We start from the raw sequence: 27,812 nt of genomic DNA, 5'->3' as shown, positions 1-27,812 counted from the left end.
AGATCAGTAGGTTTAGATAATTTGCACTCAGCAATCCTAAAAACACCTGACTGGAGATTTCCCTTGCTTGTTGATTTTTAATACAACTTAGGGAACTTGAAATCCCGAAGTCTCAAACGGTGTTCATGTCACATTGGTACTCCAAAGCAGGATAGGACAGGTAAGATGGCCATGGTGCTAGGCAAACTAATAGAGAAGCTGGTACAAAGTTCAGTCATTAAGGGCTGAATGCAGCACATTATGTGAGTATCATTAGTGCTAGTCAACGTGGTTTTATAGAAAGGAGCTTGCTTTAAAAAAAAAATATCTGATTTCATTCTTTGAGCAGCTTACAAATCAGACTGGTAAAAGCAATTGTGTAGATACCATCAAAGTCCAAGGAGATTCATGTAGGACTTCAGTGATGTTCCAGTTTCAAAGCCTGCCTTCTACAATATTCGTAATTCCCAGGCGCCGTGAATCAATCCAGTCATCAGCCAGTCTCCCACGGGGAAGCCTGGCGGTGTTGCATTGCTTCTATTCAACTTTCACTCGTATCGCTTGGCTGTACGGCAAGTTCACCAGCGATGAGAAGGAAAAACTACGAACGCCCAGCATTGCGGCAAAGGGCCTGCACGGACCGACTGCAAAGGCCGGTCAGGGGCCGCCTGCTCTCTCCTTCGAGGTGGTGAACCTCCAAATTTTGAGCTGGAAGAACTGGAAACACAAAACCTCCCCACGTCGGGGTGGGGAGGCTGTTTCTCAGAGAACATCGGATGTGTCAGAGGCGGCAAACAGCAGGACACCCCTTCCGTAGGAGGACGAGGACTAAAGCCGCCTCTCGTGTCCCCTCAGCCCGCCTTTGCCCGTCCCGTCCCGGACGGAGAAGCCCCGAGGGGAGGCGGCGGTGGCGGGGGTCCCCCCCCCCAAGACCGCAGCGGTTCCCCGGTGTCCCTCACAGAACCCGGCGGCGCCGGTTCGGGTCCGCCATTCCCGCCTCAACCGCCGTCGCCCCTGGCAACGGGGCAGCTCGCGCCCAACGGCCGGGAGGGGAGGGGAAGGGCGGGAAGAGGCGGCGCGAGGGGGCGGCTGCGCGTCCCTGACGAGCCGGGGGCCCGCGGTGGCGGCCGAGCTACCGCGATGTCGTCCGGTCAGCGCTGCCCCGTGTGCGCCGAACCTTGGGTTTCCCCTCGGTTGTTGCCTTGCCTCCATTCGCTCTGCGTTCCCTGCTTGCGGCGGCTCGGGACGTTGGGGGAAACGGGCCGGGCCGCCGCCGCCGCCACCACCGCCGCCGCCCGTAGCGTTCTCTGCCCGGTGTGCGACTCTGAGGTAACGCTGCCGCCCGGCGGCATCGGTCAGCTCACCCCCGACTACCTGGCGCTGAACCGAAGCCGGGAAGCGGCGGGCTGCGACCTCTGCGCCGACGGGGCGGCTGCCAGGCGGTGCCTGACCTGCGGGGCCGACCTCTGCCTCTTCTGCTGCCAGGCCCACAGGTGAGGGGGAGGCGAGGCCCGGCCCGGGGTCATCTCCTCACGGGGTGCGAGGGGCTGCCTTCCCCTCTTGGGCTTCTGGAGGGCAGCGTGTGGGTGGGTGGCAGCGGGCAGGGAGCCACCGAGAGCTAGCGGGAGCGGTAAACCCGTATGTCTTCCAGTTTGGTCAATTTCCTAGCGGGTTTTTATCCTCCCCGGAGGATGCTCTGTACTCGGGCAGGGAGCGGCGAGCTGCTAGTGGTAGGTCGGTCAGCCCCGTTCAGTCCAAAATCAGGCCGCCCTTTGCCCGTGGGGGTGCCCACTTGCTGTTTTGCATCTCGGTCTGGGCAGGGAGACTGACAGCGGTCCAACAGGCGTGGGTGTGGGCAGAGTACTTGCAGGACAAGAGCCTCACCTGTTGTGCTGTCCCACTTTGGAGAAGGCATGTCTCCCAAGGGAAAATGGGAAAGTGAAGCTGCTGGTCTGCCTCTCTCCACCTCCAGAAACGTTTACTGTGTGTATGTTCAAAGGCACCCTTAGGTGAAGTGAAAGGAGGTAAGTGGAAGTCCTGACGCTAGCCTGCCTACTGTGGTTGCTGCCTCCTGATGATGGACCCGTGTGCTTGCCTGTTAACTGTTGTGTCCATGTATCTTGTGTGCATTTTCAGCATTTCTGTGAGGCTGGGAGCCTACAGTAGTAACGCTATTGCTTCACAGTGTGCCTGATGTTGCAGGGTTTAGTTCTGTTAGAATACAGAAAAACTGAAGAAGTCACAGCAGAAGAGAGCTGTGTACCTCAGAGAGGGTCATGTCAGTAAGGCAGGAAGAAGAGGTGACTGCAACAGAGGTAGGAACTGAAGAGGAGGTGGCTGCAGTGGCCAGCAAGCAGGGCAGATGACAGGCAGCACCATGAAATAAAAGTGATAGGAAGTCTGAATGGCCTTCTGAAGCAAGGAGGTGACAGGCAGGGTCAGAAAAACACCCAGTAACACTAGCCAGGGAAGCCTCTTAGCCTGGGTTAATCAGCTCAGACTATTCCCTCCACGTCTGCTGCTCCTTTCCACTTGATTAGCAAATTCTTTCCCCAGAAAGAACTGAAGCATATTCCTCTCTGCCCTGCCCCCCTGCAGATACTGGTGCCTGTGGTAAAACGGCTTAGACTCTTAGTTACCTTTCTACTCCTAGCTGTAATTTTCAGCATACCATTCTGATTAGCTAATGCCTCATGCCCCATGCAAGCTGCTGAAGAGTGATAAACTGAGACCTTGAATAGCAGCCTGCTGCACTGATAGAAATAACTGCAGAAGGTATAAAGCAGTAGAAAATTTGTCCCGATGACCTGCTTCCTACCATATTTACTGATATTTTTTTTCACCCCACTGGCATCTGCAGACTTGCACCTGAGTTAGTTGATGGCAGAGCAGAACAAGGGCAATGGAAAACCATTTTGAAATGATTTCCTGGTGTGTAGGGAAGACTTTTAAGGATCTGAGTGCCACTGTTGTGCTCCTTGGAATAAGTGAGAGAGGTTTTAGGCTGAAGTCAGGGAAGTGTGAATTTGAAGGCTGTTATGCAAATAATGCTAGAAGGCTTTGAAAAGGTGCTGGACCCAAGGGATATTAGTGGGAAGTGAAAGGAGTGCAAGGGCCATGTCCTGCCCTGTGATGAGGTTGCTTTGTGTTGCCAGAGCAACTCTATAGAGCTTGGTCCTCAGAGTATTTCTTTGCTTATGGCTTGGAGCTCCCAGCGCAACTGCTAGAAGTTGTTAGTGCAGGAGACAAGGAAGGAGAGAAGGCTTTTTCATCCTGCTCAATAACTAGATCCCAGTGTCCAAAATAGCATAAAATGGAAATATTCTAGTGCTGCCTTGTGACATGGTGGATTTCTGGGTGATAACAAGTTCTTTGTGTCCCATCCTTCGTCTCTGCCAAGCAGGACCTAACCTGGTGGCTAGGAGGAAATGGAGTTTGACATTTGGAATATTAAATGTTTTACTACAGACTGTCTTCTGGCAGTGGCCTGAACTAGATTTTCCCCTACGGGATATTAGACCTCAGCAAATTTAAAGCTGGCGTAAATGACTGGACTGATGGCTGAGGAGCTTGGCATCTCCTGTTCCTCTCCAGAAGTGACTGTTGGTGAGCAATTCTGTTTTGAGACACCTCCTGCCAGCTCTCACTTTGCAGGGCCCACCGCCCTCCTACTGCCTTTGTCACAGGGTCTCTGGGGATAATTGCAACTATCCCACTTCTCTCAGGCTCCGTGAAGGGGCTGCTGGCAGCAGCAGCCTGACAGCCCGTTCCCCAGTCTGTGTGTGGCCATGGTGGGGCATATGATTCTTCTGTCTGAAAATAGTGCTGACTGCACGCAGGGAGCCTGAGAGCAGCCTCTCATGAGCTGCCTGCAGATGCTGTCCTCTTTTGTGTGGACCCTTGTCCTCAGGAGACCACAAGTCCCTTCACGCAGAGTGGATTTCAGTGGAAACAGGAGGGAGCAGTGCACACTGTGACTTGCAGTCTGTACAGACTGGCATTCGCAAGGGATCTCGATGTTTCCATTTCATATCCAACTTGCATAAAGTGATGTGTCGTTGCTCCCTTCTAGGAGACAGAAGAAGACGGCCTCTCATGCTGTGACGGAGCTGGAGAACACCAAGGATTGCAACCAAGCCAGGCAGCCTCTCTTCTGCCCTTCCCATCCCACAGAGGAGCTAAGGCTATTTTGCGAGCAGTGTGACCAGCCTGTGTGCCGGGATTGCGTTGTAGACAGGCACCGGCAGCACCCCTATGACTTCATCGGCAATGTCATCCACAGGCATGGGGACGCCCTGCGGGAGCTGCTGAAAAGCACCCAGCAGCACATGGGCACCCTAGAAGATGTGCTGGGCCAGATTGATGACATGGGCGGTGCCATCTGCAGTCGCACAGAGGCTGTGGCCACAGAGATTTGTCTGTTTGCCAGTGGATATGTGAAAGCGATTGAAGAGCACCGGGACCGGCTGCTGAAGCAGCTGGGGGACTTGAAGGTGCAAAAGGAAAACCTGCTGCACTTGCAGAAGGCACAGCTGCAGCAGCTGCTGCTGGACATGAGGACAGGCGTGGAGTTCACGGAGCACTTGCTGATGAGCGGCTCGGACCTGGAGATCCTTATCACCAAAGGGGTGGTGGCAAGCCGGCTGGGAAAGCTGAACAGTGTTGCTTACAACACCCACCCCAGTGTGGACGACAGGATCCAGTTCTCTCCCCGGGAGAGAGCAGGGCAGTGTTGTGGCTATGAAGTTTTTGGGGCCATTCTCAATAAAGTGGTTGATCCAGCCAGATGTACCCTGCACGGGGAAGGTAATGGAGTGCTGTACAACAGCTGAATGGGAATGCGCCGCTCCCTGAAGTCACCTTTCCATTCTCTGTGCCCATGTGGTGTGCAGCTTAAGGCACTGTTGGCTCCCTGCTGTCCTGGCATTGACTAGGGGCAGAGGTAGAGCCCTGCCAGAGGTTGCATTGCTTGCTGAGGGCCTATGGGAGCCGTGCTGGGCAGGGAGCCAGAGAGCTATCCCCATCCAGATGTACAGAGCATACTGGAGCTGCCCTCTGCAACATCACTGACCTCAGGATGGGGCTGAGGTGCGAGAAGAGCAACCCTTAAGCCAAAAGACCACAGTTTACTTGGGGGATGGGAAAGACGCCTGCAATGGCAGGACATGATGCTCTCCTGGTGGCCCCAGCTGCCCTGCAGCATGGGCCCAGGCGATCCCCTCTGTGGCTGAGCGAGTAGGTTCATTTCCCCTTACAGTTCTGCTGAGATTGCCATGGGGATAACTGGCATCGATGGTTTCATGGGTATTTGCTTACTAAGGACTTGGAGCAGGGCCAGCAAACAGAGAACATTCAGACCAGCCCACAGAGCGCAGCCAGCTCTGGTCAGTAATGGCCTGCACAGGACAGATGAGAGAGACCCAGGGCTCATTCAATCCCTTCCATGCCAAGCTGTAAGTGCTGAGGTCTCTGGGGTTCCTTGCTGCACACTGGGGCTGTTCTTTCTCCCTCCCGGTTGCATGGTGCGCCTTGAGGCCTTCTGGGAAGATGCCGTCTAGGCTCAGAGGGACAGGTAGGAAGACCACCCTGGTCCATACAGACCTCCAGGCTAAGCCTGTCCAACATCTCTCAGCGCCTATGGCTGTCCACTCTCTCCTGATCCCAGTCATGTATTTACTTTTCCCTGTGAGTGGAAGGAGCTGTACACCCTGGCAGCAAAGTCCTGGCTGTGCTCTGATGGCACAGCAATGCTGCAAAATAGGTGGGAGGTGGCAGTCATGGCTGGTGTGAATCCTTTCTGGTCCTGTTTCTCTGCCTTGCAGATCTCCACAGTGCCCGTCAGAACGAGCTGACTGGCTTTACCCTGCTCTGCAATGACACCATGGGGGAGCGGATGGGGCGAGGAGGAGAGGCCGTGCAGGTCACCATCACCCACAAGGACAAGAGGGACCGGTGGGTATTTCGCCTGAGAACTCCCTGGTCACTGGGTTTGCTTTTCTGCCTCCCTTACCCTGGCTCCCTCCTTGCTTGGGCAGGTGGGAGGATGTGCTTCAGCATGTGGGTCAGAATCTGTAGGGGAAAAGGCACTATTCTTCTTCCCACTGGTATAGCAGTGCTTCCTACAGGTTGTATTTGGCTGCGTGGAGGTTGACAGTGTTGGCTCAGATTTGTATTGAGTCTTTGAGTGATTTGGGACTTCTTAAAAGATTCAACGCTTGGTGGGTGTTAGACATTTTCAGTGAGCTGTTGTTCCTTCCCACCCCTACCAGCAGACACCCAGGGCTCCTGCTTTTCTCAACAGCTGATCAGCGTAAAACATCACAGCCCCAGAATGACCGTCCCGAGTCAGACAGACAGTCCACCAAGCCCCGGAGCCTCTGACAGTTGATCGAAGTGCCTAGTTCGTGTTCTGGAGAAAGAATCTGTGTTGGGACTTTATCGTGCTTTCTCCTGTAGTCGCAAGTGTTGAGCATTTTAACATGTTTGGAGGCTTTCTAGCAAAAGCAGGAAAGACCACACTTGAGCTCCTAAGTGTTTCCGCATTGAAAATGACCAACCAGAAAAAAATATTTTGTAACTGTTTGCAGGCTGCACTGGTTACTATAAAGCAGCTAGGCACAAATGTAGAACCAATAGGGGGTCAGTTCTCAGAAGAATGTTTTATAGTATGTACAACATAGCTGGAGCAAGATGCCAGCATAACTTGTTCCAAGATCCACTGTTGGTGGGATGACCTGATGAAAAAAGGGACAGGATGCTAAAACTCCTTGCTATGGGGGAGTGTTGACAAGTCGTACAGAAGCAGTGCTGGCTGCACAGATGCTTATCAATAGAGCATCATTGTTCAAGAATATTGTTCCAATGTACCTTCCTTCCTTCCCTAGGTGCACATACGACATAGGAAGGTGTGCACATGAGGGTTATGTGGATTTTGCTTGGTGGGGTAGAGGTCGCTGTGGCCACATTAACTCAATATCTTGTTCTTGTGCATATGCAGTTACTACATCCGTTGCTGAAAGCCGTCTGGCTTTGGGTTGAGGCACAGCAGCTACAGAAGAGCATGAAGTATCACCACACAGTTCACGGCAGGAAATGATGTAGGCAGCTGTATTGATGTGAAATGGTGGGGCGTGGGGAATACAGCCTGCAAATCTGGAAGATTATGTACTGTCATGTCATGGGGCACAAGAGACTAACTAGTGGGGGTTAGGAAGAACACCTTCCCCTATGCAGAGCTGCCTGATAATTGTCTGCGGAAGGCTCTTTCCATCCTTCTGTGAAGCAGGCAATCAGTCCCCGAGTAACTAGCTGATGCTTTCTCCCTGGTGCTCTGTCCACCAGGGTTCCTTGTGAAACCCAGTGAGCTTCACTTTGGAAAGGGAGAGTTCACCAGCAGGGAGCTAGAACTCCTCAGAGCATTGAAGAGTTGGGGTCAATAGAGATGGGACAGTGGTTGAAGTGATCCAAACCTGCCCCATTTACGTCCTGTCTTCTTTGTGGGCTTTTCTGGAGGTAATTGCTCTCTGAAGTTGTGAATTTACCCCATTTCTGAGGACTCTTATCTGATGGGATGATCTGACCTGCAAGTGTGCTGTCTGTCATCTTCTGCTCTTTCAGAGCTCGGGGTTGCTACAAATCCTTGCAGTGCAGCTAGCTTTGTGTGACTTCCTTTGTAAGGTTATTGCAGCTCCCAGTAGCAGGTGTGTGTGAAAGCCACTCAGTGCTTGAGCATTGCTGATGCATCCTGTTAAGCTCGCTTGAGACCCACAGCTGCTGAACAAGGCTGAGGATAAGGAGCTGACCACAAATCTAGGCCAAACAGTGGTTCACATGTAGATAATTTTCTGCCAGTCACTGACCTCTTGGACTTCTCTCTGTTCGTAGTGCAGTCAAACCAACAGTGTGTGATAATGGTGATGGGACCTACCATATTTCCTACAGCCCTGAGGAGCCAGGCTTGTATGCTGTCTGCGTCTGTGTGAAAGGGCAACATGTACAGGTAGCATTTCTTGTTTCTCTTGCACTGCTTCTTCTTTACCTGCTTTTCTTTTCTAAGGATTTGGTTTAAATATTTCTAAGGATTATCTCTACCACTTAGCAGTTTAAGACTGGGCTTAGTGATCTGTGACTGACAGGATTACCCGGCTGTTTTTTGAAAAAGCAGACATAACATCTGATAGCATCCACTGCAGCAGCCTCTCTGCTTGCTTGTCCTCTGCAGGGCTCTCCATTCACTCTGATGGTGAAAAACAAGTTCCGTGAGCACCAAGGTGTGTTTCACTGCTGCACGTTCTGCTCAAGCGGAGGGCAGAAAGCTGCTCGCTGTGCCTGTGGAGGTACCATGCCAGGTGAGTGCTCAGCCTTCCCCTTCCTGCTGGCATCAGGAAGGTTTGTTGCGTTTGGTCCTCCCTAGTGTAGATAGGTGTGAGTAGATACTCCAGCCCAACTCCTGCCTTGCACATCCACCAGGCCTGTGATAAACTGTGTGTACATACCTTCTGGTAGGATGGGACTGCAGCAGTGAGAAATGCAGCAGGACATTCTAACGGTCTTTGCAGCACACCCCAGAAACAGAGACCTGAGCCAGCTCTGCAGAAGATGGGGCAGGGCAGCTCTGTCTTTCTGTCCTCCTGAGCAAGGCTGAGCAGCCCTGTGTCTATATGGTTCCTGTTCCAGTGCTGGCAGGTTGGGAGCTTCTGGGCTGTGTCGCACGGTGCCCGATGCTGTCCTATGGAGAAGCCTCACTCCTCATTTAGGATGAGTTCAACTCCCTTGTTTGTTTAATACCAACCAGCTTCCCCGTCCTTGACCTGCATGTGTCATTGTGTGGTTTGCCTGTTTTAGTATAGAATCAGCCTCTTCCTTTTTCTATGCTTGGACTGTATCTAGCTCTGGCCATAGCCACCAGTGGCTGGCATGGGGTTCTGCAGGCCTGTGTCTTGCATTACTCAACAGGCAGGGGGAAGGAAATCTTCAGCTTTCCCCATTGTTTGGAATGGGGAGGTCCCTCTCGGTTGTTCTCCTTTCTTTATGGAGCCCTGGCAATTTTTGCCTTGAATACGCTGTGCTCTCATCAGCACGTGCCTCCCCATCTTAGAGAAGTCCTGGGGCTGAAGCACTCTCCGAAAGCCTCTGACACACTGGGATTTTTGGGCCTGCGTTGGGTTGATCTGATGGTGCCTATTCTCTTGCAGGTGGGTACCAAGGCTGTGGTCATGGACACAAAGGTCACCCTGGCTGCCCCCACTGGTCGTGCTGTGGACAAGTGAAGGAGAGCTCAGAGTGTTTGGGTGGGCCGCCCAGCGACACCTCGCAGAGGAGTTTGCTCAGGACAGTGGCACTCTGAGCAGCCAGGTGAGCCCTTGCGAGCCCAGGGCACTGCTCCTTGCTGCTGCGTGAGCATAAACCACGAGGATCCCCACGATCACCACATAGCCTTGCTGCCAGAAAACAACGTTGTGAGGGGTGTGAGCTGAGAAAGGGGGATGAGAGGAAATAAAATTGTGCCTTATATTCCACCCGGGGGTGTGTATGCAAAGTCGTTTCGTACCTGAACAGGAGCAAACTCTGGGAATTGTACTGCTGCCTAAATTTTTGAGGACTTGAGGCCCATGGGGTGAGGCTCTAAGGGGAAACTCAGTCTGAACAGTTACCTCACAGGAGGGTCAAGATGTGTCTCATTCTGCAGGATCGATAGTCTGTGCTGTCCTTCTTGAAGAGGCCAAGGCTGCTCGTTGGGGCACATTCCGAAGGGTTTGCATTCGTGCCTTGGAAAGGCTTGGCAGTCTGAATATGGCTTCTGCCTCCCTGTTAGATAGGCGGCTGGATTCCAGCCTTCTACGTATGCGTATAGCACAGTCACACTCCTGGGAGCTGCTGTTGTGCTTGCAACTCTTACATTTTCTCCAGGTAAGCTGTAGTCTCATTACACCCTCTCTGCAGACTAGGAGCAGGGCGAATTGGTAATATATCTGAAGGAAATCCAAAGAAAACCCATGGTGCTGATGGGAACAGGAATTAGAATGTCATTCACCCAGTCTGTATGTTCTCCATGGAGATGGTGTGGAACATAGTGTTGCTGGCAGTGGTGCAAGAGTGTGCTGGGTTTGGCTGGGACAGAGTTAATTTTCTGCACAGTAGCTAGTATGGGGATATGTTTTGGATTTATGCTGAAAACAGTGGTGATGATGCAGAGATGTTACTGCTGAAGCAGTGCTTGCACGGAGTCAAGGCCTTTGCTGCTTCTCACTCCACCCCACCAGCGAGGAGGCTGGGGGGCCACAAGAAGTTGGGAGGGGACACAGCCGGGACAGCTGACCCCAACTGACCAAAGGGATATTCCAGACCATATGACATCATGCTCAGTAGATAAAGCTGGGGGAAGAAGAAGGAAGCGGGGATGTTCGGAGTTACAAAGTTTTGTCTTCCCAAGTAACCATTACGTGTGATGGAGCCCTGCTTTCCTGGAGATGGCTCAACACCCGCCTGCAGATGGGAAGTGGTGAATGAATTCCTGGGTTTGCTTTGCTTGCGTGCGCAGCTTTTGCTTTACCTATTAAACTGTCTTTATCTCAACCATGAGTTTCCTCAGTTTTACCCTTCCGATTCTCTCCCCCATCCCACTGGTGGGGAGTGAGCGAGCAGCTGCGTGGGGCTTAGTTGCCGGCTGGGGTTAAACCACAACAAGGAACCAGCAGAGAACCCAGCTCACCATGGGAAGATCTGGGGACAGTTTGAGCATCCGTAGGAGCCATAGGCACAAGTTTACAGGTGTCTGTCCTGAACTGGGGCAACTAGGCAAGCGCAGCAGGAGATGGAATATAGCAAAACTCCTGGATTTGGCTTGTGCAGTCTTGGCAAGGCTCTGTTTTTAGAAGGAGAGCTTGCTCCATTTTCCATAGTGTGTGTGTGTATCTCCTGGGCTTGTTTGCATGCTGCCAACCCAGAGTTGGGGAAATGGCACCTGTGATGAGGAGGAAGACGCACTTTCCTGGGCAACTGCTAACCTACTGATTGCTGCCTGCCGCTTGCCTGGGTGAAGGAGACACCCTGGATACCTTCCTTTACAAAACACCTTCGTGTCATTGAGGCTGGGAACGCTACTGCCCTGGGGGTAACCTTGCTAGTAGGTGTGTGTTGCTAGGGGCTCCTAATACTGCCTGGGGAGCTGGGGACAAAGGTCTGACTGTTGGTCACTTGGGGAGAGGAATGCTGCTCTAGTGTCAACAGTCAGGACTGGTTCTTGCTTTCTGGCTGATGAGAGCTGGCTTGTAAATAGTAGAGACCTGTGCTGTCTGTTTGCTTGCTCAGAGCTAGACTCCTATTGGTTGCTTGTTCTTCTTACAAAGCCAGTTTTGGAACCTCTTCTTCCCAGTAAAGAGACAGATAGCCTTATGCAAATGTTGTTTATAGCTTTCCATTAATCATCCAGAAAGGGCTGTCAAGCAAATGGGGAAAGAAAGGTTAGGCAGTTTAAATCTCCTAAGTTAGGCAATTTAAGTCTCCAAGTTGCTGACTCTGAAATTTCAAAGTGAGTGAAATTTCAAACCTTTAATGGAACAAACAGTAACTCATTCTTGTCCTTGCTATGTGCAGAGTCAGTGGTCAGTACAGAATGTGATGTAAAACAAAATGCCTCATTTTCTGTGTCTTTCTATTTCTTGCCTCGCACCCACCACGTGTATTGTTTGTTCTCAGAGCTTCCATGCTGTATTGCAGAGGGAACACATAAGGACGGCACTACCTTCTAGGCACATAATTTCTGTCTAAAAACATCTTGGTCCTCTCAGACAGAGGAATGTGTTTTCTCTTTGTGTTAGGCATCCCTTACACACCCTGTCGCTGACATTTTCCAAGAAGCTGTTTCTGAGAATTACACCAGCGAACACATAAACCCTTCAGGGAACTGCAGTCAGCTTGGGCTGAGCTCTACGTTTGACATGGGGAAAGCAGTTTTCAGACAGCATGGGGTACTAATCCTGCCAGGGTCAGGCCCTTGTGTTGATTTTTTCTTTTTATTAGACTTGAGGGCTCAGTCAGTCCCAGGGATTATAAAGCATTGACCGGCTACCGCTCTGTGTTTGGGCAAAGAAGGCTGTGCATGAGGATAGCTTGAAGAATCATGTGCAGAAAAGACATTTAATAACCTTAGTCACTTTGTGGGGGTTAGGCGGGAGTGTTCTCCCATTGTTTGCAAGCAGACTTTGTCCTCAGTGTCCATTACTCAGAATGCTTTGCCAAATTAATATATCCTACTGATCTGCTGGAGTCTCACCTTGGATGCCAACAGTCATTCCCAGGAATGGCTTCCAGTGCTCTGTTGGTAAACAGCCTTGGGCAGGTGGTGCATTAGGAGGTGTAGTTAATCTGATATATATATATATATACATATACATATAGTGATGTTATTTCTGACCAGCTGGTCCTTGAGACAGCAAAGGCATTTTCAAGACAAGCATACATGCAGTGCTGACAGAACAGCACCGGTAAATATTGATATTTTTCCCAGGACAAAAGCTCTTGCTGATAAAAGTGCCTGTCTCCAAGGTTTGGAAAAAAAAAAGGTGGGTGGGTGGGTGGGATGAACATGTGGAAGGGCTTTGGGGGCAAGAGAAGGACGACTTACTCCCTAGATAGGGAAAACAGAGTGTAGCTGGAAGGAAAAACACAGCAAGAACAAGAGACCATGGAAGACCTGGAAGGGACCCTGCAGCCTGGAAGACTCCACGTAGGATGCCTCTAGAGTCAGGTATCATGCCAGGGTATCTCTCCCTTCTCAGAGGAGGCAAACCACACAGGTGACACAGCTGCGCTTGTAGCTCTGTGCATGACCGTCTGATTTGTCCCCAGAAGATCGCAGGAGCAGTGCAGAAGCTGGCTCAGCGGGGCTTCTTGGCCTTCCCACGGCAGGAGGTGATTCACAAGGGTGCACCGACCATCTGGAGTGCCATGTCAGGACAGATCCTGGCAGTGGCTCGCAGGCAGCGTGGAGGACTTTGTCTATTTCCAACTAAGGGTGGCTCACCACCTCCCTCTTTTGAGAGATGAGGGCTGGCTCTGAGGGCTCTTGCTTCCAGCTTCCCTTTAAGGGCAGTCAAGGCTGAGGACAGGTAGAGCTGGTAAGGCAATGCCAAGCTCTCCTCCTTCCAGACCACTAATGCTCCCATTTCTGGTGCTTCTCAAGCACCTCTTGACATCATTGTTACCGATGTGGCATCACAAGGCTGGAAAGATGTCCAACGTTTTTGGCCAAGTCCCAAGGATAGCTTTCATCTTTTCCAACCTGCTGGCTGCCTTCCCCTCTCTTGAGTGCTCTGTCAAACTTGGCTGCTTGTCAGCTTGCCACAACTCCATCTTCTCCTGGTTCTCCTCTTTCACCGATAGCTCCTCCAGCATTCCAGTGACATTGAAATAAGACATGAACTTCCCATAAGTAAGGGGAGTCTTTTGACAGAATTATTATTTGTGAAGAAAGAAACAAGTTGTATCATGAAGGGCAGAGCGACTGCAGTCTGGTTCTTGTCCCCGTGCCTCCCCCAGACCACAGAACATCTTCTCGGGCCCTGACCCACCTTCAGTTCTTCCTGCTCCCATTGTTCCCTCATGCAGGCAAGAGGTAGCACGTGCCACGGCCAGTTGTAGGGCACCAGCTGGGGGGCCCAGAAAAACTGGTAATGCTTTGTGCCTGCTGTCACTTTCCTCTCGCTGAAGACAGCTGATGTGTCTCTTCCCCAGGTGCTCACCGGCTTTCACAGACCATACCAGATCCTGCTGTCACATTTGGTTGGATTTTGCTAATAGATTCAAAAGTGGTAAGAGCTGGGCCAACCATGTGATCACAGATCCTTGATTTCTTTGGGAAATATTCTGATTACCTCTTGTTTTTTTTGCAGTGTAAACATACGGAGAGGAATAGGCTCCAGCATAAGAGCTGCTCAGAAATTCATGTGGTGTTGCTCTGGTGAATGGGACTTGCTCTGGTCCTACTGGGGCTGCCTGTGCCTGAGGAACAGACCTCTTTTTCCAATATGGAAGTAACCCAACCGTTGGCTGTGTGGTGAGGTGTGCTGCGGCTACAACCCGGAGTTAACTGGTGCTGAAAGGGGACACCTCATTTGTGCACTGCACCAAAGGCAACTATAAATCAGGTGTCACCGAGTGCAACAGGATATTTCTTAATGTGCATTTCCCAGCAGGCCACTATGGCCTAGAGCTATTATTCTTAGCTTCTAGTAATGGTCTGCTAAATTACAAAAGGTTTAGTAATCAGTAGAATACTACAAAATAAATCAAAATTCTTTTTTTGCAGATTAAAAAGGGCTATTCTGTGCTAAAGCAGAGGGGAAGTGAAGACCGTATAAAGTCTGCTTTACAAGTTTAAACCACTGCAACAACCAAAGAGCAACAGTGATTCTCAGGTGAAAGATTTCCACTCCTCAGTTTCATTCAGAGGCCAGAGGATGAAGGACGTGCTTTCAGTAACAGCCAAGATTGGAGTGTTAGCAGTAGGTCCTGTTCACACCTCTGCCATAGACCTTGCACAGGGTGTTCAGGTAGCTCCTTCACCTGGAGAGTGATTAGCTTTGCAGTTAAGCACTCACTGAAGTCGCACGTGAACGGCTGAGTAAACCCAATGCCTAGTCACTCTTGAAAGCAGAAGGTCCCACCCTGGCTCCTCTGTCCTTGCCTCAGGCCACGTGGTCCTGTCCCACCAGAAGCATCATTAGGTGCGACTTTCCTCTGAGCACGTGGGGAGCCAATTCAACTCCCTAACCTGGCTGGAAACCATTTACTTTCTAATTTTACTTTGTTTCCTAACAGGCGACTAGGCTTAGTGGAGGCTCAGATCTGTGCTCTCATCAGTGGAAGGTGGTGGGACATGGGAGGAGGTTCAACACAAGTTGTGACATATAACTTCATCCTAGCATGATGAGGCTGGAAGTGGTGAGTCCCGAGTGCTAAGTGCCTTGCAATAGTTTGCTGACTTTGATGCCTGTACAAGAGCCACAGCCCCTTCCAGCCCCCTCCCTGCCATCTAGAAAAGTCTGTCATGTGTCGTGCACCACATCTGGCTATGTTCATTCCTTGCGGAGGTGAACTGGCTCTTTTGGAGTAGAACTGTAGTCCAAAAGATGAAGCGTACACTTCTGAAATCTTGCACATGCACAGTTAGAAGGCTGCTGTGCCCCTCAGGGCACCGTATGTCCTTCTGCAGCTAGTTTGGTCATCATGGACCAGTATTAATTGGTCTTGATTTTAACCTCTAATTATTGCAGAGAAAGTAATTTGGTCTTTCTTAGGTGCTGGACTGTTCCCAGTTCTTCTGGGCATCCTCAGTTCTGCAAGGAAAAGTGGTTCACTCCCACTAACCATCCAAACTTGCTGGAGATGGCTCTGGACTGTCAAAAATTCCTCTTTTCCCATCCTCCCTAGAACAGTCCAGACGTAGATGACAGGATGCACAGGTTCCCCTTCAGGAAACTGAACAAGGTGGTGCAAGCTGCCTTCCCTTTTGTTCTCTTTTGCAAACTCTCTGCCCTTCTCGGCCTCTTAAGCCCAAGAGCTACTTCTGCCCCCAGCCTCGAGTGAGACCAAGCACAGAGGGAAAGGCTTGCAGGGTCTGTGCCGGTTTCTTCCCTTTATGTGCTCTGATGTCCACCATAGTGGCAGACCTGCGAGCAACAGGAGCTGGCCTCGGGGAGGAGAAGTAGTTTGGACTGGAGGAGTTTAGTGGAAGAAAACAGCAGTCAGAAAAGAGGCCACTGCCGAACCTGTGTGGCTCTGACGGCACCGCTGAGCCTGGAGGAGCCTCTTAGCACAGCACAGAGAGGCAGGGGAAGACGCACATTGCGAATGGGGCCAGGAAGGGGACCCGCAGGTGGGACCGCTCTGCCCAGTGCCAACAGCATGATTGGAGATTTTAACAAGGAGACCTGAGCTAGTCCTGGATATAATGAAACCCATCAGTGATGGGTAAGCTGTGGATCTACATGGGAGACTGCTTCACTCTGACCCCGGCATTAGCTGGCTACCAAACCATGAGCTGTGTTATTTTTTGTTTTAAATCAGACATGTTTCTTTAATGGATGGTGTAGGAGGTCTCTCCTGTTGCCCCAGTGACTAACCAGGCCTCCCTGCTTTTGACTGCCCTGGTGAGGGGAGCAGAGATGCTCGCTGCTTCCTCGTTCCTGAGAGTTCACTGCTTGGGCTCACCACTCCTTAGCCGAGTTCAGTTATTTAAGCAAGACAGCCTGGGAGGATATATCATGCGAAGGACAGGGGCTGTGCTGAACAGTGTGGGACCTTCAGGCACCTGGTGTTTGGCTTGTCTTCGTAGGTGCCGTGACCATGGCATCCCAAGGCCAGGTCATTTTCTGGAGGTATGGTATTATCTGCATCTGCTTTGAGAGAGGGGAGGGAGGGAACTGCATTTTCCGGACTCCTTGGCTGTATCGCCCTGCTGCCAGGAGCTTTCAAGACAGCAGTTCTTTGCAGCTTAACTCTATACTGCACTCACCGAAGCTACTTAAATACCGGTACAGCTTCTTTTATACAATTAGTAAGGCCATGTAGCTGTCAGACACCCATGTGCAGGTCATTGACTGTAGCCAGGATGGAGACGCACATCCTAGAAACTGTGCATGGCTAGAATACGCTGCCTCGGTTTTGTATGCTGTGGTAGGTCAGGGTATCAATGGCTCGAAAAAGGCTCTGTGTTCCTGCTGTTATAGGTGGGGGTATCAATGGCTTGAGGAAGGCTCCCTGTTCCTTCTACTGGCCCTCAGACAGTTGCTTATGTTTCCGTCACATCAGCATGCTGTGGGGAGAAAGGCAGAAGCTGTCCTACAGCAAGTTTCCTTGCTGTGTGGGTCAGGAGTAAGAGCTGGTAAGATGTGCAAGCTGGTTTGTACCTCTTGTTTCAATGAGCCTGTTTCCTTTGGAGCTATTGACCAAGTCCCGGTGAACTACAGTCAGAAAAAAAAGTATCGTGGGGAAGGCCATAAAAATATCTACCTCATATCCTTATCTTCTGATTACTTGAAAATAACATCCACCTGATGGGTAAAGTGGCAAACTTGCTTCAGCCTCTGATGAATGTGGGCCAACTAAACCTGACTGCTTGAACAGAGCCACCAACAAGCTGCGTCTCTTCATCCCAGGTGTGGGCTTTTCCAGGCTGGATGGAGGCAGGGGCTGCAAAGAGGTGTGTGAGACATCCTTGCTTGCATTTATTCTGTCAAAAAGGTTTCAGCTGTTACGAGTATCCATCACACCAGAGCTGAATAGCAGTGGGGAGAAGGACAGTCTACATGTGAACAGAAGAGACCTCTCACACTTGAGCTGTGCTCCAGCTTTCTCACATGGAGCATCAAGGAAGAACTAAATAGTAATATTATCGGCACGGAAGTGAGATCACTAGTAGACATAATGTAACATGGTGTAAATATTCACCAGGCATCATATTCCTCATGCGTCTGGAATGCATGTAATAACTAGCTCTGTTATTCTCAAGAGGCAGCCCAGCTGGCTTTTGTCAGGGAAATGAAATATCTGATGGGTGCGAAAAAATGCACGCCTACCCCTTGCTGCTCCGAGAACTATCCTCCGGCTCTGCCAGCGCCTCTGCCTGTCCCGAGCAACTGCACGCAGTCAGACGGCAGCAGGTTATTGGAAGCAGTGAGCTTCTTCAAGGACACTGGCCTTTTCAGGCTAATCTTGAAATATAGAAATAGCCCAGAGAGAGGGGTGAATTTTCCAGGAAGCTTCAGAGGAGCAGTGGGAGGTTTCTATTGATTTCAGAAAAAAACAAAACAAAATTAAAAAAACCTCTAAAACTCTAACACTGGGAAAAGTTGAGCTCTGCAGTCATTAACTGCTCATTGGAACGGAAACCCCTTCCTTTTGGGTTACTCCTGCCATGCTATTTCTTTTCCACAGTAGGCTTTGATATAAGGAGGAAGGCAGGGGACCTTCAATCTCTTAATCTTCCAGGTTTTTTGATTCTCTCACCTCTAAGCCCATTCTCGAGGGAAAGCTTACTCTGAGCAGAGCTAGAGATTGGGAGGATTAAGCCCCTGCTGCATGTCACAGCGGGGCTGTGAGCCTCTCTCTGCCCCTGGGCTGTGCTTGGCAGCATTCAGGCTGGGAATGAATGAATTTCATGCCAAATTCCATTTGGCTGAGCAGGAACGGGACCATGGAAAAGAGGATATGCACAGAACGGCATCCCACAGGCTGCCAAAACGACGCCGGGAACCAAAAGTGGCATCAGGGCTCTGACTTGTGCAGCCCCAGAAGTCTGCATCAGTCTGTTTCCAAGCCTCTGAAATGCTGGGAGTACGGGGAGTGCAGATGCACAGAAAATTGCTGTTCGCTTGAACTGCTGGACTAGACTGTTGTGAAACACAGCTACCATCAGCATGCGGTCAGGTTGTCAGCTTCCTCTTGTTTGCCCTGCGCCCCAGGTCTACTCAATATGCATAAGGGGCTTGCAGGCAAATATTTTTAAGGTCTTTTGTGAGTCTCGGATCTTCCAGTTTCTGTGGAGGAAACTCCAAAGAGCCTGATTTCCCCTTGTCCCTGGTAAGGGGTGTTGAAGCGGGCAGTGGCATCCATGTACCTAGAATTGCCATTCCCCTCCCCATAACAAACGAGCGGCTTTTTCCGTCAGCCCTGCTGCTGCCCTGAACCAGGGGTGGGAAGCATCTCTCTGGATGCAAAGTTAGCAAGGCTTTGCAGCTTTGGGCACACGTGGCATCAGTGGGGGACAAAAGCATTGGTGCTGGCCTGTTTGTGTTTGTTTGTGAGCGAGGTGAGGACGGTTTTGCCCAGCGGAGTGCTTGGGCAGAGGTGGTGTTCAGGCCAGAGGGTCCTTTCAAGGACCGGAGGCAAGTGTGGTGGCATCCGAAGCATTCAGGGACTGCACAGGAGGTCACCCTGGCTGTTCGTCCCCTGCCATAGCACCTCCGGCATTTACCAATGAAATCCCCTGTAACCCGCAGGCAGCATCCCTCGGATCCCAGCAATTTCTTCCCTGCCCGCTCTTGGGAAGGAGGATTTTAAGCTAGCGGGGTGAAGGCGAGCCACAGCTGCTGTGCGACAGCACAACATGGCTGCTGCTTGCTCCATGCTTCCCAGGCGTGAGAGCTGGGGCTGGTCATGGCAACCTTGGCTGAGTTTATAGCAACGATGTCACGCTGGGATCAGCTCTGTAGAAATTGGTGGAGCTCCTCAAAGGGATAGATGTTATTCACCATACGCGAGAGGCTTGGAATCTACCCCGGAATAGGAAAGCACAGGGTTGTCCCCCAGTGAGCCTGGCCGAGACCCTGCCTGAGCCCCGTGGGACATGACAAATCTTTGCAGGGAGCTGTCACGCTGTGGGATCCACATGAACCGACAAACAAAGTCCCCATCCCACAGGTCCCCAGGGGAAGCGGTGGCTAGTGATGGGTCCCCAGCTGCCCAGTGCCCGCGGCTGGAGGATATCCACCGCTTTCCTCCTCCATAGGGTCAGCCGTGACCGCAGCTGCAGGGCGCTGGGAAGGGGGCAGGTGGAGAACTGCTGTCCACCCTGGTCATGAGTGAAAGCTGGTGAGAACAGGGGGGAAGCCAAATATGTGACATCTCCCAGCTCTGAGGGCAGCTGGGCAGGGAGGGCTTGGTATGGATGTGAACGTGTATATGAACTCATAAACCTTTATATGGACTTACCGCATACTCGTGGTGAAACACACAGGTCTGATCCCTTCTCATGAGCATGCTGGCAAGTGCAGACAGGGCTTCCTCAGACCACTTTCTACTGGTTTTAAGGATGATGATGGAAGGGAGGTGGCAGGAGGGCAAGCAAGCCTTCTGCAACGTCTCCCCTCCTCTCCATCCCCTCTTTCAACTCATCTTCCCATTCTCCCTTCCCTGCTGCTCTCTGCAAGAGGGGCTTCTTCACATGGTGCAAATCCCTAGAGCTCCGTACCAGCCCTGTGATCGTGGCATTTGCAGTGATTGAGGCACGATTGTGCAAATGACTAATGCAGGCACACATTAACGGTGGGAGGAGTTTGCAGTTGTACGAACACTGAAGGGCACTCGTTCGGGAGGCTGCCTGATGTTTTGGGAAAGAGTGTGCTGCAAGTTGGCAGACGCTGCTGAAGCGGAACAGCTATTTTTGTGTGGGCGGAAGGGCCGTGACATCTCAGAGCCTGGTCCTGCCTGGGGATGAGATGGGAAGCAGCAGCTCGAGTCTCTGTTTTACAACGGAGCAAAACAAGTCCTGGGCTGGCAGCCCCGGTTGCTGGTGCGGAGTGGCTGCTGTTGGTGCCCATGCCTCCCGCAACACAGCTCCCTCCAGCGCCCTGCCGGGCTTGGGAATGGGGTAAAGTCCCCTGTGAGGACCTCCTGCAGCTCTCTGGGCTTCTCCTCTGACAATCCTGAGCAGAGCTGAGCCCAGCACTCCTGTGAGACTGTCAGGCATGAGCACGGGAGCTGCTCACTCCGGGATGTACCTGTGGGTTTTTTGTGGGGAGCTGCTTCAGGGCTTGCTCTGGTGAGGTCGTTGCCACAATCCCCCAGTCCACATGAAAATGTGCCCAGAACCACGTGTGACAGCTCCACCGGCTGCGGTGGGAGCCTCCACCTGCCCATACTTATGGGTTTGTCCAAGCCAGGGCTGTGCTGGAGATGGGTTGTGGTCAGCAAGGCTTGAGCTGTGCTGCTCTGTGTGGTTTGGCAAGTGGTCCTCTCCTCCTCAGTCTCTCGTTCAACAGCCCCTCATCCATCTGCACGTGGAGCATCCCAAATCTGACCAAGCTCACAAACCCGGCCCTGTTTTCAGCCCCCTCCTGCCTGCTGTCTGGCTCATACTGTGTGTCTCCTGGGGTCAGGGGCCTGTCTCAGTGGTCTGCTCACCTCCCTGGGCAACTGGTCCCTCCCAAGAGCCAGCAGGGACTGCCCCGCTTGCTTATGCCCCAGGGGATGCAGAGAGGAGCATCCTCCACTGGGACCTGCTGCCTCCTCCCAAAGGCAAAGCCTGGGTCTCCTTTCCTCCTGCCACACGGTCCCTCACCTTTGAAGACAAGTGTTCACCCGAATGTTCGTCACTGCTGTGGTCGTGTGTTTCACCGGTCCACCCTGCTCTAGGTCTGTGGCTTTTACCTGCCTCGACCTTTCCTTCCTGCCGGCAGCTTTGCAGACGTGCAGCATAGGCGTAGGGGTGTGAAGGAGGTGGGCTGTGCGGTAATGTTGTCCTTTCTGTTTTCCCCAAATAGCATGACTACGGTCATTATCATCCTGGCTGCGGTGATTGCCCTGATCATCGGGTTTGGTGTCTCAGGTATGTGGCTGCTCAGATTTCTTGCTGTTACCAGAGGGGCGATGAACTTCTGCCCTGCCTCTACCTCCATGTCTCCATCCCATGCACGGGCTGACGTGTGATCTTGTGTGGAAGTGCCACCTACAACCCTTTAACGAAGGCTCACTTTTTATAGATTTTACGTACCAGATGGCTGAATTAAGACTGCACAGGTGACTTCATTTCTGGCCTTTCTCAACAAGGTATCACTCCATGACATTAAACCACAAGCTGTGCTCTCCTTGGAGACTGTAAGCTCTTGTTGGTTTTAAATAATGCAGAGGTTTACATACACACACACTCACACACACGCTCACACACAGATGTGCTTAGAGTGGATTAGAAGACACCAGCACTTGGCATTCAGAGCTGAGTGAGGATATCTGTGTTGGCTCTTAATTTCTGCAAAAACTTGTCGGCGGGCTGGCCCCAGGCTGCAGCGGTGGCTGTGCACGTGTGAGCCCTGCGGGGCAGCTCTGTTTTGCCCTGGGAAGTGAGTTCCTGATCTATGCTTTCACAGCAGAAATTAAGGCCTTTTTTTGTTTGGTTTTTTTTTTTTTTTTTTTTTTTTAGTTATCTGGTGTGTTAGCAACCGGAATGTTCAACTCCACCTATTGCTCCATGGGAAGCCAGCTGAGGCAAGGGGTTGATAAGTGTAGTGCAGCCCGTGCTGCTGGAGATGTAGTGCTGCATTAGCTGAAATTTCCTTGGGCTTGGAGCTCTAAAACTACACATACAGAAAGTCCTGCACATACCGTGCTCCTTCTCCCAGATAGGAGGAGATGGTATTTAATGCAAAGTCGGACAGCATCTGCCAGGATGGGGCACAGTTCCCTGCTCCCTCAGAGACAACAAAAATGCGTCGCTTTGGTGTTGCCCAAAACGCAGCCTCCTCAGGGCATGCTGAGTGAGGACGTGTAGGGAAGGGCTGTACAGGAAAGCGGACCCGGCTCCAGGAAGGTGTTAATTCTCCAGCTCGCTGGTTAGGATTTGACTTGAGGAGCGATCTGTGTTCCCAGGGAAGGGAAATGCTGACTTTTCTTAAATGAAAGAAAACTGTTTGGATTCCAGTAAGAGTGAAAGAGCAGCCTTTTATTTCTCTGCCAGCATTACGCCTTGCAATCATGTTTATATTGCACAAAGGGAGGTCCTGACTAAGAAAAGACACAAAAATCACGCTCTTCTGGCAGCAGAGAGAAAAAATCCCTGATACATATTAGCAAGCAAGAAAACACCACGTGAATTCTTCTCAAACAGATAAGAGGAGCTACTTTTTGAAGCACGCTGCCCGCTAAAGAAAAGCTTCTGTGCTTTGTTTTGTATATAAACCATGGGAGCTGACCTCTGTTAGCAGCACTGGTAGCTGCTACTGGTGTCCTTGCAATGTGCCGGTGCCCGTTCAGCCTCGGGGTTAGTCCATGGCAGCCACAGGGTGGTCTGGCCTTTCTCCATGCTCATTGTCTCACCTTTCTCATGCCTCCTTGCTTTCCCCTTGCAGGAAAACGTTCCATCAGCGTGACAACACTGACTTCTCCTGGGAACATCGGCCAGCGCGGCATCCTGGGCTGCACTTTCGAGCCTGACATCCGGATGGGCAGCATAGCGATCCGGTGGGCCAAGACAGGAGTAGCCGGGCTGGTACATGAATTTAGAGGTGGGAAGGACCACCTGCAAGAGCAAGATGCGTCGTTTCAGGGCCGCACAGCGGTGTTCGCGGACCAAGTGATTGGTGGCAACGCTTCCCTGGAGCTGAGGGACGTGCAGCTCTCTGATGCTGGCACTTACCGGTGCTCCGTCACCACGGCCAGAGGGAGCGGAGTGGCGGTGCTGCGGTACAGGACAGGAGGTGAGGGGTACGAGGAAGAAAATCCTGCTGCAAAACGCAGGCTAAGGTGACTCGGTCAGACCTACCCGCAGTTACGCTGATGCTAGAGGCTGTGCGAGCGGCACCCGCTCCTCCAGCAGCCAATGTCAAGCCCTGCAGCCTGAGTAGAACTGGCGTATTTTTGGCTTTTCCAGAGGTGTTTATGGCCTTACCTGCTCTTTCCACATCCTTGTTCCAGAAAAGATTATTATTTTAATGCTCTCAGTTGTCTTTTTTCTTCTATTTACCACATGTAGTCTACCAGCTACTTAAGTGACTACAAAGACCCCCCTGAGAATGGGAGTAGCTAATTGATCTTATAAAGATCCCGATTTTATACCTGTTTGCAATAGGCTTTATATGTCTCATTTAATCCAGGGGTGTTGGCATAAATCCTACAGCTCAGGCGACACCTTAGTCTGCCCTCAGCCTCAGCAGGTACAGATGGAGCTTCCCTTGGCTGCAGCCCCATTTAGCATCAGAGTCACATCACGAAGCCATAGGTGTTGGTCAGGCACCCTTCTCAGTCAGCGGAGAGGGTGAGTCATCTTCCCCTTCCCCCAGCCTCTGATAACAGCAATCATTTTCGGCATGCCTCTCCCTGCCCAGAATAACAAGTGCCTCCTGTTCAGTCCCTAGCCTCCACCAGAGGCGAGCGGAGCTGTGCCAGCTGCAGTTCCTTCCCCAGGGAAGCCGGGCAATCCGGGAGACACAGGCAGTCTCACGCCAGCCACAACCGGAGCCTAGTCTCCCCTGGGAGCCTGGATGTCCAGAAGCTCTTGGCAAAGGCTTAGTTTACGAGCCCAGGACCCAGCTCGTAACTGCGAAGCAAAATCACTTAAAGACACTAAAGCTGTGCCATGATCTCAGCAGATCTTGTCACACCGGACCGCCTTATCCTAGGAGTTTTAGAACCCCTGTAGTCATCCCGCTGCAGCCCAAGCTGTACAGACCTCCCTCTGAGCCCCTGCGTTTGGTTTGACTACTCGTGGTGCTGCGATGCTAAGCAGCAAGTACCCTAGAAATACCTGGGACTGACCAGCAGCCGTGGTTGCGTGTTTCGTGCCCAGTTCCTAGAAGTTTGCCTTTTTTTTTTTGACACTCTCCCTGTTTTTCCCTCCCAAAGCCTTCAGCACCCCCAGGGTGCACGTGGAGAACAGCAGCAGCGGGGACACGTTGCAGTGCGAAGCACCGCGCTGGTTCCCTCGACCTGCCGTGCACTGGACAGCCTACAGCGACGCCGGGGGGTACCTACCTCACGTTGCCAACACCAGCTACGAGCTGAACGCTGAAAACATCACTCTGAAAGTGGTTTCCTTTCTGCACAACGTTACTGCTAACGCCACCTACACCTGCGTGATTGAAAACAACATTGCCAAGGCTACAGGCAACATCAAAGTGACAGGTAGAGTTTACCACCACCCAGAGACCACAGGCACGGGGGAAGAAGAGACCCTGTGTGGGTTGGGGGGGTTCCTGCAGCGTTGCCTCCCCTGTGTCAGTGAGTGGTTTCAGTCAAGGAAGGGACCGAAATCCATGGTTAATCTAAGCCTCTCCCTCTGTCCCTGGGATGAAAGAAAGGGTCTGTGTTTGGTCCTGCTATTTCAGATGGTTTTTATGGTAAGGATTGCTCCCTCAGCACGGGGACAGAACTGCCAGGGAATGGGAAGGAAGGAAGGACAGACACACTTCAGAAGAACGTATTCCTTTGAATGTTAACCCAAAGTAAACCAACCAACCAAAAATGCCAACTTTTGACACTTCTTTAGCCAGTTCAGCTTAGATCCCTTTTGTGTACCAAACCAGCAGGCTCCTTTAGCTGCTACTAATGACAAGCTCTCTGACTCCAGCCCACCTCCTTTATTTAAAAGGCCACCTTATTCACAGGAAAGCAAACTTTCCAAAAAGCCTGGATATCTTCTCCTGTTCTACGTGAGAAAGGTCATAGCCTTTCTACAGTAAGGGCTTCGTAGTGGTGGGTGTCCAGCACAAGAAGCAGGGTCTATCTTTATCAATATTCAGAAAAATGGGGAGGAATAAATATACACACTCATTTTGCCTTCCCTGCTGTGTTCCCCATTCTGGTAGCCTCTCGCTATTCTTCTGCTACAGATTTCAGCATTACAAGAGGGACCAACTTGCAGCTGGTGAACCTGAACGCAGAGTCAGTGTCCTCCTCCTTTCCAGCCTGTCACTGGGTGCTTCTGCTTCCCCTGTATCTGCTGTCGATCTAAAGCCTCTACAAAACAATCAGAAACACTGCTGGACCTGGAGGTAAGCTTGGAAAGGGAAACTCATAAGCATATATGCTTGGTATTTGTAGACCCTCTTGCTGAGTTTGGTTAGAGCAGCAGATCTATCCCAAGCCTGCAAGAATGGGTGGACGTGTCTTTCCCCTGTGCCCACCTTCCTCCCCCCCAGGTTTAGGTGGGACGCACGGCTTGTCCCTCCCACAGGCTCCCTGGTGGCTTCTCCCATCGCTTTCTGCAACCTTAGAGATTCTTCTCTTACACCATCAACTGCCATCTCTTACTTGTCCCCTCATTCTCTTTTCCTTCCCTCCTCAACCATCTCTCTGACCCAAAAGACAGACATCTTTCTTGCTTGCTGCTCCGTGCACTCTCTGAACCTCGGCTACAGTTCAGGGCTGCAAGGCAGTGTGGGCTTTTTCCTCTCCCTCCCGATGAGGCTTGCTGCAGTACAAGCCTTGCTTGCACCCACTTTACTCCGACAACCCCACTACGCAGTGCAGCATCTTCAGGAAATAGTACCTACTACAGACACCTTGAACGGGGCTAGAGGCAGCTGTCAGCCTGAGCAGTCCCACCTAGACCTGGAATAAGGAGGGCTGCGGACAGTCAAAGCACAGGACAACCGCCTTTAGTATTCATCAGCTTTGGCTTTGGGTGGCAGGCTCTAGAGGTAAACAGCGATGAAGTGGAGAGCTACAGAAGTTCAGCTAAAAGGAAAATCTCTGTCTTTCCATGCAGAACAGTTACTACAGCTACCCCGATGGCGTTTCATGCTTTCCTCCCTCTTGGGCTGAGAACTTTAAGAGCTCCTCCCAGTTCCAGAGCACATAGCAGCACAAACGTGAAGCCAGCTGATTTCTCTCTTGTATTGTTATTTCTTACCCACACCAACAACAGGATACTTTGTTTGGCTTCAGCAAGTGAGGAATGCGATAAGGAGAGTTCCATAAATAAAGGAAAAACTCTGTTCACAGGAACAAGATGTGTTCTCTTGTCTGAAGTAACCCAGTGACCAGAACTCTGATCATGGGCAGAAGCTCAGAGACAAACAGGAAAAGGGTTTCCTGCAGTACACCCGAGAACTGGTCCTTCAAACTCAGAGTACTAAAAGCAAGCAAATCTTAATTCCCCCCAAAACAGATTTGATTCATCTGTCTCATGTCTTGTGATTCTCTGAACGTACTAATAAAACTGTAAATGAGAGCGCCAGCTAATCTAGTCAGTCTTCTCAAAAGACTATCATCAAACTCCCCTTCTGAAAAAGATGTTGTGAATGGCAAAACACTGATGGATTAGAAAAAAAGCCAACAGGCTTGGAATAAGTGTTGGGTCTTCAACCTGGCAAAGGTAAACAGCCTGTATGAGGATTGATGATTGCATTTGTAATGTAAAATAAAAGAACAGGTGAGTAATAAGTGTGGCAGCAGAGAGAACAATAACATACATAATGAGGAGGAAAAGAGGGAGACTAGTAAGATACTACTGGGAAGTTCAAATTCAGAAGTAAAACCAGTTATTAAACTTAGTTACAACTACAAAGACAAATTTGCCTTTTTGGTTTTTAAGTAAGTCTCTGTTATCTGGCACTTCCTATCTATTTCTGTAGCACTGTCTGTTACTATGTTATTCATATTACAGGACTACTTTCAGTTGCACTTTTAAATCAGATTTGGATCTCTTAATTTACATCACTTACAGTCAACATTTTCTTCAGGCTGAGAGGGGTTTTTTTTGTTTGCTTTTTTTTTGGTTTTGTTTTCTTCGGGGAGGGTGAGGGGCGAGCTTCAGCAAAATCGTTACCATTTCACAGAAAGCACTTAGGGAAAAAAACCTGTGACAGCAAAACATGTCTAGACCTTTGCTTTAGGCTGTTTTGGCAACCTTCTTCAGGAGGGAGTCTCAGAACTTTGTTGAATGGTGGCATCTGTCAGGTCTTCTGCCACTCATGTTTTGGCCTTAGAAGTAGCCAGCAGGCCTTGAGAAGGAAAATACCTTTACACATGCTCAATAAATCCACCACCTGAAGTTTAATATAAGGCTCTTATAATATAAACTAAGGGTGAAAGGGAAAGGCAGGGGGAAACACTGAACAAACAAAACCCAAAACAGTAGTAGCTCAAATACGCTGTCTGCACACAGAATAAGGCAGGGACGTAACTGCGTGTGGAACGTACTAACCTATAGCACAAGACGAAGGATACGGATATTATTTTGGTCATGACTGCAAGCAGACAGGAGAGGAATCTCTTCATAGGGTGATCTCCCACACGTTGTATTGGTTAATCTGCCGTGCCACCGTGGCTACTGGCACGTGGCATTGCAGTCATCCCCTTTCTAATCAGGAACAGATGGGCAAGCCTACAGCATGTTG

At 50.9% G+C, this 27,812-nt stretch overlaps 2 protein-coding genes across 8 annotated transcripts; both read left to right on the top strand.

The window, feature by feature from the left end:
* Window positions 1-1,042: 1,042 nt before the first annotated feature.
* On the top strand, window positions 1,043-21,257 carry TRIM45 (tripartite motif containing 45). 5 transcript variants are annotated; one of them, XR_012651380.1, is made up of 10 exons: window positions 1,043-1,472; window positions 4,052-4,785; window positions 5,802-5,931; window positions 7,864-7,978; window positions 8,201-8,327; window positions 9,174-9,333; window positions 13,714-13,790; window positions 13,872-14,040; window positions 14,288-14,705; window positions 14,800-14,839. XR_012651380.1 is itself a non-coding variant. In XM_075034413.1 (7 exons), the coding sequence occupies exons 1-6, from the start codon at window positions 1,120-1,122 to the stop codon at window positions 9,323-9,325; spliced, it is 1,611 nt and encodes a 536-aa protein (XP_074890514.1). In that variant the 5' UTR covers window positions 1,043-1,119; the 3' UTR covers window positions 9,326-9,333; window positions 21,243-21,257. The 5 variants fall into 5 exon arrangements, 3 of the variants coding, with proteins under 3 accessions (XP_074890514.1, XP_074890513.1, XP_074890511.1); XR_012651379.1 differs by having other exon boundaries at window positions 13,872-14,705; window positions 14,800-14,846; XM_075034413.1 differs by lacking the exons at window positions 13,714-13,790; window positions 13,872-14,040; window positions 14,288-14,705; window positions 14,800-14,839 and adding an exon at window positions 21,243-21,257.
* On the top strand, window positions 9,198-27,167 carry VTCN1 (V-set domain containing T cell activation inhibitor 1). 3 transcript variants are annotated; one of them, XM_075034417.1, is made up of 6 exons: window positions 9,198-9,333; window positions 21,243-21,307; window positions 22,824-23,171; window positions 24,316-24,594; window positions 25,302-25,463; window positions 26,180-27,167. In XM_075034417.1, exons 2-5 carry the CDS (start codon window positions 21,244-21,246, stop codon window positions 25,421-25,423), a joined length of 813 nt encoding a protein of 270 aa, XP_074890518.1. In that variant the 5' UTR covers window positions 9,198-9,333; window position 21,243; the 3' UTR covers window positions 25,424-25,463; window positions 26,180-27,167. The 3 variants fall into 3 exon arrangements, with proteins under 3 accessions (XP_074890518.1, XP_074890519.1, XP_074890517.1); XM_075034418.1 differs by lacking the exons at window positions 9,198-9,333; window positions 21,243-21,307 and adding an exon at window positions 22,628-22,735; XM_075034416.1 differs by lacking the exons at window positions 9,198-9,333; window positions 21,243-21,307 and having other exon boundaries at window positions 22,709-23,171.
* Window positions 27,168-27,812: the final 645 nt, after the last annotated feature.

Source organism: Buteo buteo, chromosome 8 (assembly GCF_964188355.1).
Source record: "Buteo buteo chromosome 8, bButBut1.hap1.1, whole genome shotgun sequence".
Lineage (NCBI taxonomy): Eukaryota > Metazoa > Chordata > Aves > Accipitriformes > Accipitridae > Buteo > Buteo buteo.
The sequence above is the reverse complement of the archived record's forward strand: the minus strand, read 5'-3'. Positions and strand labels throughout refer to the sequence as shown.

Bases quoted from the DNA above. Each gene is read 5' to 3' on its own strand.
- VTCN1 (XM_075034416.1), top strand. From the start codon at position 22,709: ATGTGCCGGTGCCCGTTCAGCCTCGGGGTTAGTCCATGGCAGCCACAG. The intron at 23,172-24,315 runs GTGAGGGGTACG...TCCCTCCCAAAG, and splicing joins GCTGCGGTACAGGACAGGAG to CCTTCAGCACCCCCAGGGTG. The intron at 24,595-25,301 runs GTAGAGTTTACC...CTTCTGCTACAG, and splicing joins AGGCAACATCAAAGTGACAG to ATTTCAGCATTACAAGAGGG.
- TRIM45 (XM_075034413.1), top strand. From the start codon at position 1,120: ATGTCGTCCGGTCAGCGCTGCCCCGTGTGCGCCGAACCTTGGGTTTCC. The intron at 4,786-5,801 runs GTAATGGAGTGC...TCTGCCTTGCAG, and splicing joins ATGTACCCTGCACGGGGAAG to ATCTCCACAGTGCCCGTCAG. The intron at 7,979-8,200 runs GTAGCATTTCTT...TGTCCTCTGCAG, and splicing joins TGAAAGGGCAACATGTACAG to GGCTCTCCATTCACTCTGAT.